General features: G+C 48.8%; 1 protein-coding gene across 3 annotated transcripts; it reads right to left on the minus strand.

The window, feature by feature from the left end:
* Positions 1-173: 173 nt before the first annotated feature.
* On the minus strand, positions 174-9707 carry cop1 (COP1 E3 ubiquitin ligase). 3 transcript variants are annotated; one of them, XM_076972555.1, is made up of 20 exons: positions 9153-9707; positions 8149-8208; positions 7955-8052; positions 7794-7864; positions 7559-7678; positions 7399-7467; positions 7240-7299; positions 7041-7135; positions 6443-6503; positions 6177-6291; positions 5770-5905; positions 5173-5316; positions 4918-5026; positions 4692-4773; positions 4438-4554; positions 4178-4295; positions 3976-4100; positions 3508-3668; positions 1448-1492; positions 174-1276 (listed from the first exon to the last, which is right to left on the minus strand). In XM_076972555.1, the coding sequence occupies exons 1-20, from the start codon at positions 9416-9418 to the stop codon at positions 1259-1261; spliced, it is 2070 nt and encodes a 689-aa protein (XP_076828670.1). In that variant the 5' UTR covers positions 9419-9707; the 3' UTR covers positions 174-1258. The 3 variants fall into 3 exon arrangements, with proteins under 3 accessions (XP_076828670.1, XP_076828671.1, XP_076828672.1); XM_076972556.1 differs by having other exon boundaries at positions 7800-7864; positions 9153-9706; XM_076972557.1 differs by lacking the exon at positions 9153-9707 and adding an exon at positions 8489-8651.
* Between the last annotated feature and the right edge of the window lie 3140 nt (positions 9708-12847).

Genomic DNA, 12847 nt, shown 5'->3' on the forward strand with positions numbered 1-12847 from the left:
CTGAAGTTGTTGAGTCCAAACTGAATATTCATCTTTCCACCTCTTTATTTTCCAAGGGTGTCTGTGTGTAACACACTTGCTCCGTATATATATTAACATTATACCAGGCACACACCTTCCTTCATAAAGTTAAACTTGGACATACATGTAATAACAAGAGTAAATCTAATGAGTACAAAGAGAATCATTTATTCATTCAGACCAGTGGGTTAAAATCAGAGAAGATCAGGACGACACTAAAGCACTGGGACCAGGGCCACGCTCCAGAAACCTACACTACGGTGGCTGCCAAGTCCAGAAAGGCTCTATAAATTACACAAATAAATAATACTTGTACAAGAACTGAATGCTAAAAAGAGCAGCAATGTTATGGGTGACGGTTAAATAATCCCAACAGCAGAGACCTAGTGGCACTGGGACAGCCAGCGACTCCAATCACCCATATGCTTGACAAATTTAGACTGTGGTGTGTGTGTGTGTGTGTGTGTTGGGGAGGGGGATCTGGGGATTTACGTTTTGAAAAACTTCTGCACAGCTTTCACACGTATCTGAAAGTAATTCTGTCTCATTTACTTGAGACAGCACTGAGGCTTGATGTAAGCTAAACCCAGACAGACTGTAAAGGGTCCCACGCAGGACATGCAAAGGCGACCTGTATCGGCCACGCTGACCGTGTGTGTGTGTGTGTGTGTGTGTGTGTGTGTGTGTGTGTGTGAGTGGGAGGCGTTTGGATAGACAGAAACGGCATGTATCAAAAGAAAAGAGTATATGGAGACAACAGAGTAAAGGACAGAGGAATGGGTGATTTATACAACAGAAGGCAGTATCCATGTGCCCTTGTGCTTTGGCTTGGTAATCACGCGGCTCTGTGTTAAATCTGCCTCCACCAAACACCCATCACAGGTTCGGGAGATTCTCGGTTACTAAACATCTCTCTCTTAATGCTTTTACTCCACCAATTATTCCAAAGAAGAAGCATCTGTTGATCTCCTGTCAATCCCAGAAAAGCTTGTCTCGTGTCTCGGTTAATCTCATCTAGTCTCAAACGCTCTCACTGGAGCGTTGGATGATCAGGCCTGCCTGCAAAGTTCAGGTCTGGTATGAAAGTTCAGAGATGTTCAGCTGTGCCCGTTGTGCTTGGTCTCACTGGAAACGTTCGCTTCAGCCCAGCCGCAGAAGGTTCGGGAGGGGCCTCGCAGCGAGAGCGGACAAGCACGCCAGCGCTCGGTGACGGGGCGAAGACGGACCCGGCGGACCTTCAGACCAGCTCCAGTACCTGGAGGAAGAACCCACACCTCAGTCAGAAAGCTTTTTTCAGAAAGCACCGTCTGAGCCTTTAAAATGCTGATGTAAAGGCGGCCGAGACTTAAACGAGAACACAAAGATGACGTACCCACCAGGAACGGAGAGAACACACAAACACACAAGCAAGACTTTAACAACATACCTTGATGGTTCCTTGACTGTTGGCTGCAATCAGCACGTTTGATTCCTGAGGACAGAGAGAAGCCTGATGACCAGGTGAAGATGCTAAAACCACCAGCATTCTTGTTCAAAAGACTCCGCCTCCAGAGGGAGGGGCTAGAATGAGTAGCACGGCCCTTATTTTGCTTTGTTTTTGTTCGTCTGTCATTTTGTTTGCTAAATATATAAACCTTCCTCAAACCCTATACAGTATGAACAGGACAGGACTATGTGGGTTAGGTCAGCCAGGGCTCCGGGGGACGGACGGACCGTTAACTCCCACGTGTGCTCTGGCTGGGTGTGGGAGGAAACCCTTTATTTCATATTCCTGTGTTACGTCTCTATTTATCCCTCATTATGTTCTTATTTAAAGGAAGGCATGTTTCACGGGCCTTTACATAAACAAAGGGTCGCTGACATTTTCTTTCTGGCCAGAATAATTTATGTAAAGCTGTGTAAGGGAATTAATTGAGCGAGACTGAGACACTGAGCAGAAATTTAGCTGAGCAGGCAAGTCGGTCTTGTACGTAATTGTTGCTGTTGTTGTGAAGAAAGAAATCGCTTGGCAGGATTAAAGAAGCAAGGAAATATATAATATGCACCGTTTTCTGCTTAAGTATCAGGACAATCACGTCATAAAATAACAGATCCTGCCAAACCTTTTGTTGTCTGGACCCGAGTGGAAGACATAAATACTAAACCCTCTCTCGCCTGTAGGGAAGGATCTGTCTGCGTGGGGTTTAAACAGAAGCACTTCACGTCAGTCTAGACCCATCCTCACCAACATCCTCTCTCTCTCTCTCTCTCCCTCCATCCCTCCCCTGTAGCCCCATAGGCTCAAGCATGCAGATGAATTAATGAATGAAAATTCCAATTCAGATGAACGTCGGGGGAAATGTCAGCCAGCTGCACACGTCCTTTAAACACCAGCCCTTAATGGTGGATCCTCGCCCACACTGGACCACACCAGGACACACGGACGGCTCACGCTGTGAACAAGGACACGTGCGGTCACCCCTCCACTATTCACACCCCCCCCCCCACTCATGGCTTACGATACAGCACAACCAGTTCCAGCGTCTGCCAGGTGGTACCAATCAGCCCATCACAACCGGCAGACGACGCCTGAGTGTGGAGCAGAATCAGCGCCACGCAAACCAGTCCCGCCCGTGTGTGAAGAACCCGAAACGGCAGCATTACATCCCAGTCCTTCCACTCGATTTAATAGGCACCAGTATGTGAGCAGGACCGATACTGCAAAAAGACTGAGCAGAGAACAAAAACATGCCGGACTCGTGTCTATTTCCAGAAATGGTTTGCTAGCTATTTCAGCCTTTGAGGCTATTTCTGACCGTATCGGACATAATCATCTCTGACGGGTCAGGAGAAAAGGGGTCTGCTGGTGGACGGACACCGTTTCTGTCCTGGACCGCAAGTGGCCAGGAATACAGCATGTGGCCACTGAGAGATAGTGAAGGCGCTTGGTGTTGCTAATGTGTAGGTCAAAGGTTAATGCGCAGTGCCACTGAAAAAGCCAGACACAAGAGCCTACAGGAAAAACAGAAGATGGAGTGAGAGCCTGTGTCCTACCCATAGGAGTGAGACACACACAAACACACACGTTTTGCAGCTGTTTTTTTGTACTACAGTGTTTTGTCTTTCCAGAAGTCACTGTTTGAACTGGGCAGGGCTGGCCAGGCCATGATACACAGCAGCACGGTTCCTCAGAGGAGCAGATCCTCTAATGCACCGTTGTCTCAAGCCCCCAGATAAGCAGCCTGCGGTGCTACAGGACGATTGAGATGCACAGATCCTGCCTCCCCCCCCCCCCCCCCCCCCCCTCCGTCTTCAGGGTAATCTCTCCACACGCCTCTCTCCTCTGCAGAGACTTCACGCCGTACACAGAGAGAATACCTACGAGACGCAGTGGAGCCCTTAGACGGGGAGAGTGTCCCCGCCACAAAAGAAACGCAACACAGAGAGAGCGCGTGGCGAGCGTACGAGACAGACGGGACGTGGAGAAGCGGGACCCCCCGGGCTCACCCCATCGGGCAGCGCCCTCCAGCAGACGGCGCTGACGAACTCGTTAGTGTCGTCCTCCTTCTTGTCCTTGTCCAGAACGCTCTTCACAGTGTCGAACTTGAAGGTCAGCAGCGTTTTGGACAGGCCCTTGTAGTACAGATACAGCGAGTTGTTCTCACTTCCTGTTTGCGGCAAAGGACGGAGTCAAATTTAAGATTTACACAACAGATTTTTCACAACATTTATTCATAATAGAACTATACTGCATATTTATTATTGCTTATTAAGACAAACACAGTTCCCATTATGGTTCCAATTATTAGGAATTTACTAAAAGCAACATGACGGTCATTTAGAATTAATGTGCCTGACCCAGAGCTGGAGAGCAAAGTGACAGACGACACTGGAGGGTGAAGGAGAACAGAAGAGTGTTTGTGGTCTTCTGCGTGTCCAGAGGGGGGCGCTGTAGCTCAGCGTGGGCCCACTCACCGCACGCCACGTAGTCGCCGTTGGAGGCCAGGCCCACAAAGTTCTTCTCGTTGATGTGGCCCTTGAAGGAGCGAAGACAGTGCGGCTTGCCGACGTTCCACAGCTTGAGCTGGCTGTCCGTGGACCTGGGGGACGGGCGGGGACGCCGTTATACGGAGGGACGTTTGGAGTGGCTGCGTGCGGGCGCGAGGGGCGTACTTACGCGGAGACGATCTCTTCCCCGTTGACGAACTTGGCGTAAGACACGGCCTTGCGGTGCCCCTTGAACACCATGATGGGCTGTTTAGTGTTCCTCAGGTCATAGTAGTGGACACAGTGGTCTGGGTGAAGGCAGAAACAGGGCGAGACGTTTACGTACAGAACACCGGCAGGTCCGATAAGCTCAAGCGCAGGGCTTCAGATGTCTAGAACGTCTCGGCGTGACGCTCGGCCGTGTTGGGCCTGCGGGACGCCCCGACGTACCTGCGCAGCCGAAGGCGAGATGATAGCGAGATGTTGGGCTGAACTTGACGCAGCAGACGTTGGCCTTGGCCTCGATGCTGGCCACAGAGTTGTCCAGGTTGGTGGACCACAGCTTCACTGTGGAGGGAGGAACAGGTAAGTGAGGAGGAGGAGACGAGCAGGGTGGCTCGTGTCAGGAGGAGAGATCTCCGTCCTGGGCAGTGTGAACTTCAGTGACGTATCGGGCGGAGGAACACGGGGTTCCTACAACCTACCTTTGGCATCATCGGACCCTGAAGCTAAGAGTTTGGGGTCCATCAGGTTGAAGTCCACACTCCAACACCTCTTCTCGTGCTCCTAGGAGAACACACACAGGAGTGGAACACACACACATCCCACACACAACAGTGGTGCATCTCCAGCGGACAGGACACTGGTACGAGATGTCCACAGGTGGATGGGAAACCAGGAAGAGATGTTTCCTTCATCCCGATATGGTACCTGGTAAACCTTTGACCTCTGCCCTGTGAACCCATCCCAAAGGATGACGGTGCCTTCGTAGTCACTACTCGCCAGCAGGTTCTTATGGTAACTGCTCCAGCTGATACAGCTGTAGGAGAGACAGAGTGTGTGTGTAGGAGGGGGACAGGGAGACACACACACACACACAGACAATGAGGTAATCCATTACTATCGATGGCATGTTTGTACATTCTGCTACAGGCATGTTCCTCAGGAGCGGGAGATGTTTCACACCTAATTTTGGAGTTGCAGGTCATCTCGTTGACGGGATAATGAATGTCCACGGCGTCCTGGATCACCGTCCCGTATTCAAACACTTTAATTTTCTTGGTGACACCAGCGATGGCAAAGTAATCACAGTCACGGTCAAACTCGATGCTGTGAGGGGGGGATAGAGAGTGTGAAGAGCACCAACACCACGACACCTCCACCAGCCGCACCTACAGCAGCTCCGCCCACACACGCCTCCCCCGCTACATAACCCACCAGCCAACCACGGTCACCGCGAGCACAAATGTCACGTGGAAATAATATCAGATAAACAACTTGCTGCAGTTTTGACTAAACAGATAGGTCATTAAAAATAATAAAGTTCCTGATCTGCTCGAGTGTCAAGAGAAGGCCGAGCTAACCTGTGGGTAACAAGTTCCACTGAGACCACAAGCTCCAAGATTCTAGCTTTAGCGTGTGATTTAAAGTGCTGCTGTCTACGGTCCTTCAGCGGTCGTGTGGTTATACCAGAGCTCCCTCTGCTGGCAAGCTCAGGAGACGACGCCAGATTTCATACCTTCACATTCATATATGCACTGCTTGTAGGGAAGCGCTTCGTACCTGGAGACTATACTGGAGCCGTTGTACAGGTCACTGGCGTAGGACAGTGTGGCCAGAGGACGGACAGAGTTGTAACGTGTGAATTTAGAGAGGCATTCCATGAAGTCATCCAGCTGGTTCACAGTCCTCCCGTCATCTGGAAAATGACAGATTTGTCGTCAGAAGATATGAGGTATTACACCTCCAAGGGTCAGGGGTCACGGTCAGGGTCAAGGCGAACCCCAACCCCAACAACGTTAACAAACATGAACGGCAAGCAGCAGTCACGGTTTGTTCGTCGGTGTACACACACATGCCTAAACAGATTCATTACATCCAAGCTCCAGCACCAGGTCAATAAAACCTTAACGCGAGTGAAAGCCACGCGGGCCGGGCCGGAGCTCAGAGCCGGAGGCGTATGGACCAACCGGTGATGCGAGACATCCTGTTGGAGAAGTAGCACTGCTCCAGGTCCTCGAAGTGCGCAGTCAGCCTCTTCCTCCGAGACGCCAGCGTGCTGTTGTACCACGTCTGCCTCTTCCCCTTAGGGGCCACGCACAAACACATCTAATACCAACTGGGGCTTTAGAAGTGTGAAACAGACGTGACTAACGAGAGAGGGAGAGAGAGAAAGAGAGAGGGAGGGAGGGAGAGAGAGGAGCTTTCTGGAAGAGGGCCACGCGGACGAGTTTACCTGTGAGCTCCCACCGAACTGAGGAGGCTGGATGTACTCGGTGTGTTCGATTATGCTGCCGCTGGAAGAGGAGAGCAGAATCAGAAGAAGCAGGAGGACATTCACGTTCACTCCATGTTCAGGAGGCAACTTCACTCTTCACACCGTAACATTTCAGACCACATAACCTTAATCAGGTCACAAACGACAAGCATGAAACCTTTATTTCTAAACTATGCATCACAATCTAATTCTGGGCTGAATATTTCTTAAATAAATCGGTTGTTTTTTTTTTGTTTCACCGAGAATAAGGACAAGCGATTCCAGGGAGGAATACTAACTTTCAGCATCCTGCAGTTTTCCAAATAGTTCGTGTCTGAGGATATCGCCAATTCCAGAAATATAATCTAATTAAAATGAAAATGGATTGTTTCTCTGGAGAAAATGTTGCCCATGCTGTACTTTTGTGTGCTGTAAAAACCATATCTGTGCTTTGTAGGGACTTAAGTCTTGTTCTGCTTAAGGTTTCTGTGAACGTCTGTGCAGAATGAACGTGTTCGGTGCTGGCGTAGCCACAGGTTGGCTGTGAAGTCAAAGCTGGTCTCCCTTTGGCTCATACCTGGGGGCGGGAGAGTTCTCCTCCCCAAACTGAGGAACCGTGCTGTCCAAATTATGGTCCGTGTCAACGTCTGGAGAGTACAGCCTCGACATCTCCTACAGAGAGCAGGAAGAACCTCAGAACCTCAGCCGTGAATGCGATACCGTCCCACACAAACATCTGCCCGCGGTCACACGGGATTCCCACACCGTCTCTGTACCTCAACGCGCTTGATGTCCTCCTCCAAAAAGTTGAGCTCCTTCTGTAACTGCTCCAGTTGCTGTGAAAGAGACGAATCAATCCAGACTTCCGTTATCCACTGGGTGTGTCGTACGCGTAGCGAGCATTAATGGATGTACAGCGTGTCAGGGTGCACAACCTCTCTCTTATTCCTCCTGGCTTCCTTCAGGAACTCCATCAGGATCTGGCGTTGAGCCGCCTGCGACTCCTGTGGAAACAGGAAGGCGGCTGGCGTTCAGAGCGCGGAGACGTTTCTACACCAACGTTTCTACGGCGCCTCTCAGAGAGGGTGTACCCACCGCCTCCAGCTGCTTCTTCTTCTGCACCAGCAGGTCCAGCATGTAGTTCACATTCGCTAGATCCAGGTTCTCCTGGTCGGTGCCGAGGACGTCCTGGAAGAACTGCCACTTGGTTCCGTTCTGTAAGCAGCACACACGTGTTTAAAACGGACCGCTTCTAACAGACAAGTCCTAAGGATGTGCGTGATGTACACGGGCGTGTCTGAGGTGGAGAGGCGTAGTCACGGAGACGCACGCTTACAGGGTGGTCCCGCTTCAACCTCTTCTCCTCGCACCTCTGCTTCTGTTTCAGGATCAGCTCGTTTACTGCAACAAACACACACACACACACACACGTGACACGGTGCGCTCGGGTCCAGCAGTCAGTCATGCCTTCTCTGTCTGTGATCCACTCACCTAAGAAGTTGGGGTAGAGCTGATCCACATTATCAATTATGTAATTACATTTTGGACATCTGTTGCTGTCCTCCAAACTCTGCCGTATACATTTATAACTGAAGACAGAACACGAGAATGAGATTGAACAGGAAAAAAACATTTCTTATGTATTTCAGGAGAGAGGAGGTGAACGAGGAGCTTGTGAATCTCACCAGAAACTGTGGCCACATTTTGTCATATGGGCCTCCTCTATCATTTCAAAACATATGGGACTGAAAAAGGGGGAAAAGTAGGTAATCAACACATGCTTCTCCAAACACACATGAAAACGTCGATCTTACTTGGTGTCGACACCACCGGTGAACATCCCGCGCTAGTGTGACCGGCCTCGGCAGCATGTTCTACTAAACGAGCCACAAGACATGACACGGTGTCCCCCCCATTAGGACGGAACCCCCGAAAACTAGATGTGTAAACACGCTCACGTAAACATGTAAACACGCTCACGTAAACATGTAAACACGCTCATCCCAAACATGTAAACACGCTCACGTCAACATTTCACGCTCCGACCGTGTTCGCGTTTTACGGACTTATACGTAAAGTTGGCTAATTGTGGGGCTGGCTGGATTAAAATGGACTCCTCCGTAGGCAACTCTGTGAACGCGGAACAGAAACTTTTGAAAGTTTGAAGTAACTCGCTAGTTAGCGGAGCTAGCTAATGTTAGTTTCGTTCACGTCACCCAGGTTTAGCCGGCTGGCTAGCAAGCTAGCTAAGCTACTCTACTGATCCGGCTAACTAAATTAGCTAGTGATGTAGCTCGCGCCACGGTCTTCGACCACACCTTGGTATTTAACGAGCTAGATAATGATAGAACTACACAAAACTACTCTGAGGTAACATCCCGTCAGGTAATACCCGTGACAAGAACACGACAGACAGCCATGAACCGAGGCAAAAGGTTAGCAAACCAGCTAGCCGATGCTAGCAGCCTCAGCTCGCGCTCTGCTAACGTAGCTCGCGCTCTGCTAACGTAGCTCGCGCTCTGCTAACGTAGCTCGCGCTCTGCTAACGTAGCTCGCGCTCGCGAGGACAGGCGGTTAGCGCTCGCGACGACAGGCAGCCAGCGACCGTTAAGACGGTTGGACGGTTTGAATTTTAACGGCCGCCAGCAAAAAAATACCCACAACAAGACTCAAGTAGCCGGGCACTCACCACACAAAATCATTGCTCTTGTCCTCATACGGGTTTATAAGACCGTTGTACAGAGGTCTTTTCCGGCTGTAGCTCCCACCAGACGAACCGGGTCTGCCCACAAGTTGTCCGTCGGACCCCAGCGTCCGTGAGGAGACCCCATTCCCGGGGTTGTTCCCGTTCGTAGCGCCGCTGCTACTCCCACAGTTGGCACCGGTAGTCCCAGAGCTCGTCCCGGGGACAGAGCCCGGCCCGCCACCAGTCTGCTGCTGCCGACCACTGGACATTTTCCGCCCCCCGGCCTCCCGTAGCTGTGAGCTAAGCTAAGCGCAGCCTCACCGAGCGCATCCGGGCGGCTGGGCGAGCTAGCGCGCTAGCTGCTAAAGCTAGCCAGCTGAAGCACAAAGGCGAGGGAGAGTGGGCTGATAAGTCACACCGCGCTGCAGTTAAGACATCTAGGGCAGTTCGTTTGTGAAAAGCGGGGCCGAAAATCGAGCCGTCGGACCAAAAAACAACAACGTGCCACTTCAGCGATATTTGTTGACAAATCTGGAGGGTTTTTTTAAGCAGATTTTAATAGACTGCAGAAGAACATGTTTTACAGGAAGGCTAAGATCAGCTGGATCTACCGCCACCGTGTGGTGTGGAGTTGAACTTCATGTTTTAATCAATTAATCAGATAAAACCCTTCGCCTATGAACCCCTGGATCTGTACCTTTATCAAATGCTAAACCAAATAAGTGGGTTTTTAACCTAGACTTAAAGATGTTTATTTATAGAGTAGCCTGTTACTTTTTTCAGGTATTATCGTTCATTTCCCCCTGTAAATAAATGAACGAGTGAATGAATGATAAAAGAAAATGCAAACGCTTCTGACATGTCCTGTAGTTCCTGTAGTTTAGTAGTAGTCTGGTTCAAGGGTATCTTGATTTCTAACCTATCTATGCTACTATAGGATGGATTCTGTGAACAAATGCAAAGCACTTTGTAAATCGCTCTGGACAAGGTGCCCTAAATGTAAATGTATATCTTTATATTTATATTAAGCCCTATATTAATTGTGTTCACTGGTATTTATTATAAATCTGTGCTGTTTTATGGAAGCATTCTTATTATTCTTTTCACACGGTAGTTTAAAACTACTTTGACATTTTATTTAAGACTATAAATGCTAAAAGTTTCTATAAATGCTTCTAAAATTCTGATTAGTTTCCAACACTGATAAAATTAATTACTAAAGAAATCAGGCTTTCCTACAAACATTCGTTGGACGTAGCAAGGGACAGCAGGGGGCGACATAATCTGTAGAAATTATTAGATGCATCGGTCATTCATTCAATGTGGCCGGACCCTACTCTCAGATACTCAGGTTGCGCCTTTTATCAACATAAATACAGATTAAAATAGCTAATTCTAATTAGTGCTGTTGTCTGTTGTCTGAAACAAACATTTTAGTCTAAAAATTATGAATAACCATAACAATACAAATTAATAACTATATTCCCCTCTTTGCAATAATTCTGAGAATCTGAGAATACACTGGTGGCTCTGGACAGCATAGAGCCAAAGTTTCTGTTCATTCAGCTTGTTTCACGTGTGGTTCACTTATAGTAGAAATTAAAATGACTAAGCATCTTATAGAATTTGTCCATTTGTATAGAGACCACCATGGAAACTCCTCCTGGCCTGCCCACTGCCATACACTCCACCTGTGAATGCTTCCAGAGATGGAGGAGTTCAGAGTTTGCTGACATCATGTTCTACCCAGCATGCCCGGCATTTGCTCTCATGTTGTACCCAGCATGCCCAGGATTGTTGCTCAGGAACTAGACCAAAAAAGTGAATGAAATTAAAAGTTTAATAATCCATCCTCTTGTATATGAGGTGTCGTTTTCTTGGCTATTTACGTCTTCTTAACTCCTACATAATGTCTTATTTTGACAGTGAGTCATAACAGAAATGAACCTTTATCAGAGTTAATAGTCCTTCTGTGACATTTATTTTGAAGAGTGTCTTTTGGCAGTCCTGTGCTGTTTCTGGTCATGCAGTGAGTTAACAGCTGCTCAACTCCCCCTGTTTGATTACGCCGAAGCACCTTTGTTTCAAAGGCTTCCGACATTCTCCTTTTGTGATCCAACTGTTCACTGCGCACATCCCATTTAAAATGTAGCTCTAACGATTGGAAGTGCTAACGCGGGCGGCCTTGCACACACATCTTTACAGCTTACTCCAGTTCCCAGAGGATGTAACCTCACGGGAGTTGAACAACACGTCCGGATGAGTTGTGGTCGAGCTCAGAACCGGTCGGGTCTGGGTCTCAGTTACACATGGAAGAACCATGTTTGCCATTTCAGGCATTTCTATGGAGCTCTTCTGGTGGGACACGTACCTGATCTAGAGTCTTTTCATCAGGGCTCTGTCAGGTGAGGGTGAGAACAGGTAAGCAGCCCCCTCTCCTCCACAGACGTATCGCATGGGTCTCAGGAGCAAATCCATCATGGGCTCCTGTAAACAAAAACTATTAACAAGCATTTAAGCAACTTCACACAATAAGTAATCATTTGTCTGTCAAGACAAATGACTACATGGAATTCTTTAACTTGCATTCCTCTGGAACCCAGTCGATACAACACACCACTTCCTCCCCAGGCCCATCAGACACTCAGCTTCAGTCACCGGTGATGTGAACACACGTTCATGGTGATATGCACACACATTTTTGGTGACGTGTGCACGTTAGTGGTCGTCACAGGTGCAGAGCAGCGTTTACGGAGCATCTGCTGGTTCAACTCTCACTGTCCTTCAGATGCCATCAAGGACAGTGGCATTTGGGGGATTGAGTTTACTGACACACAACGGTCACACCAAATAGAGGTATGATTGTTTCGGTCTAGTGGAGCACATGAATAATAGGAGAGAAGGGGAGGGTGGACATATATGGGATATATAATTGAGTTATTGACTTTGAGTTGTTGACTGACACTCAGAGCCGCAGTCTGCTCCACGTTAATGGGAAAGGGAGCTGTTCTACACACCTGCGTCCTTCAGTGTGTCTCTGATATCAAGATCTAATGGGTATGATTCTGCACACGGGTCACTGTCTCTGCTCTCTGGTCTTGTCCCTGAGAACACTGGACATTTCAGAATGGACATAAAGCTGCTTCCTGTACATTTCACATTCGGAGTACCCTGCCTGTTCACGCATTCGGAGTAACCCGGGTGTTCACGCATTCGGAGTACCCCGGGTGTTCACGCATTCGGAGTACCCTTGCCTGTTCACGCATTCGGAGTACCCTGCCTGTTCACACATTCGGAGTACCCCGGGTGTTCACGCATTCGGAGTACCCTGCCTGTTCACACATTCGGAGTACCCTGCCTGTTCACACATTCGGAGTACCCTGCCTGTTCACACATTCGTAGTACCCCGCCCGTTCATGCCTGCTGTGAGGAAACACACTATGCTTTTCCTAACGTTTGCTCCAGAACTTGCTGTAGCGTTTTTCCTTTGCATTTTCTGGTCACTTAAAATTGGATTGGGTCTAGGTCGCCTCAAATGAAGGATAATCCCCCAGAGGTCCTTTACAGTGGGGGGTGGGGCCTAGTTTTTTTTTTTTGTTTTTTTTTTACAAAGTTGCAGCTGGATCTCAAAGCACTTTTATACAAAAAAAAAAGAAGCTGAATGTTTTGCAGGCAGCTCCTTGGCTCTGTTGCCTCCC

This window comes from Brachyhypopomus gauderio, chromosome 14 (genome assembly GCF_052324685.1).
Source record: "Brachyhypopomus gauderio isolate BG-103 chromosome 14, BGAUD_0.2, whole genome shotgun sequence".
NCBI classification, from domain to species: domain Eukaryota; kingdom Metazoa; phylum Chordata; class Actinopteri; order Gymnotiformes; family Hypopomidae; genus Brachyhypopomus; species Brachyhypopomus gauderio.

Bases quoted from the DNA above. Each gene is read 5' to 3' on its own strand.
- cop1 (XM_076972555.1), bottom strand. From the start codon at position 9,418: ATGTCCAGTGGTCGGCAGCAGCAGACTGGTGGCGGGCCGGGCTCTGTC. The intron at 7,865-7,954 runs GTGAGTGGATCA...TGTTTGTTGCAG, and splicing joins GCTCTACCCCAACTTCTTAG to TAAACGAGCTGATCCTGAAA. The intron at 4,296-4,437 runs GTACGTCGGGGC...GCCTTCACCCAG, and splicing joins TCTCGCCTTCGGCTGCGCAG to ACCACTGTGTCCACTACTAT.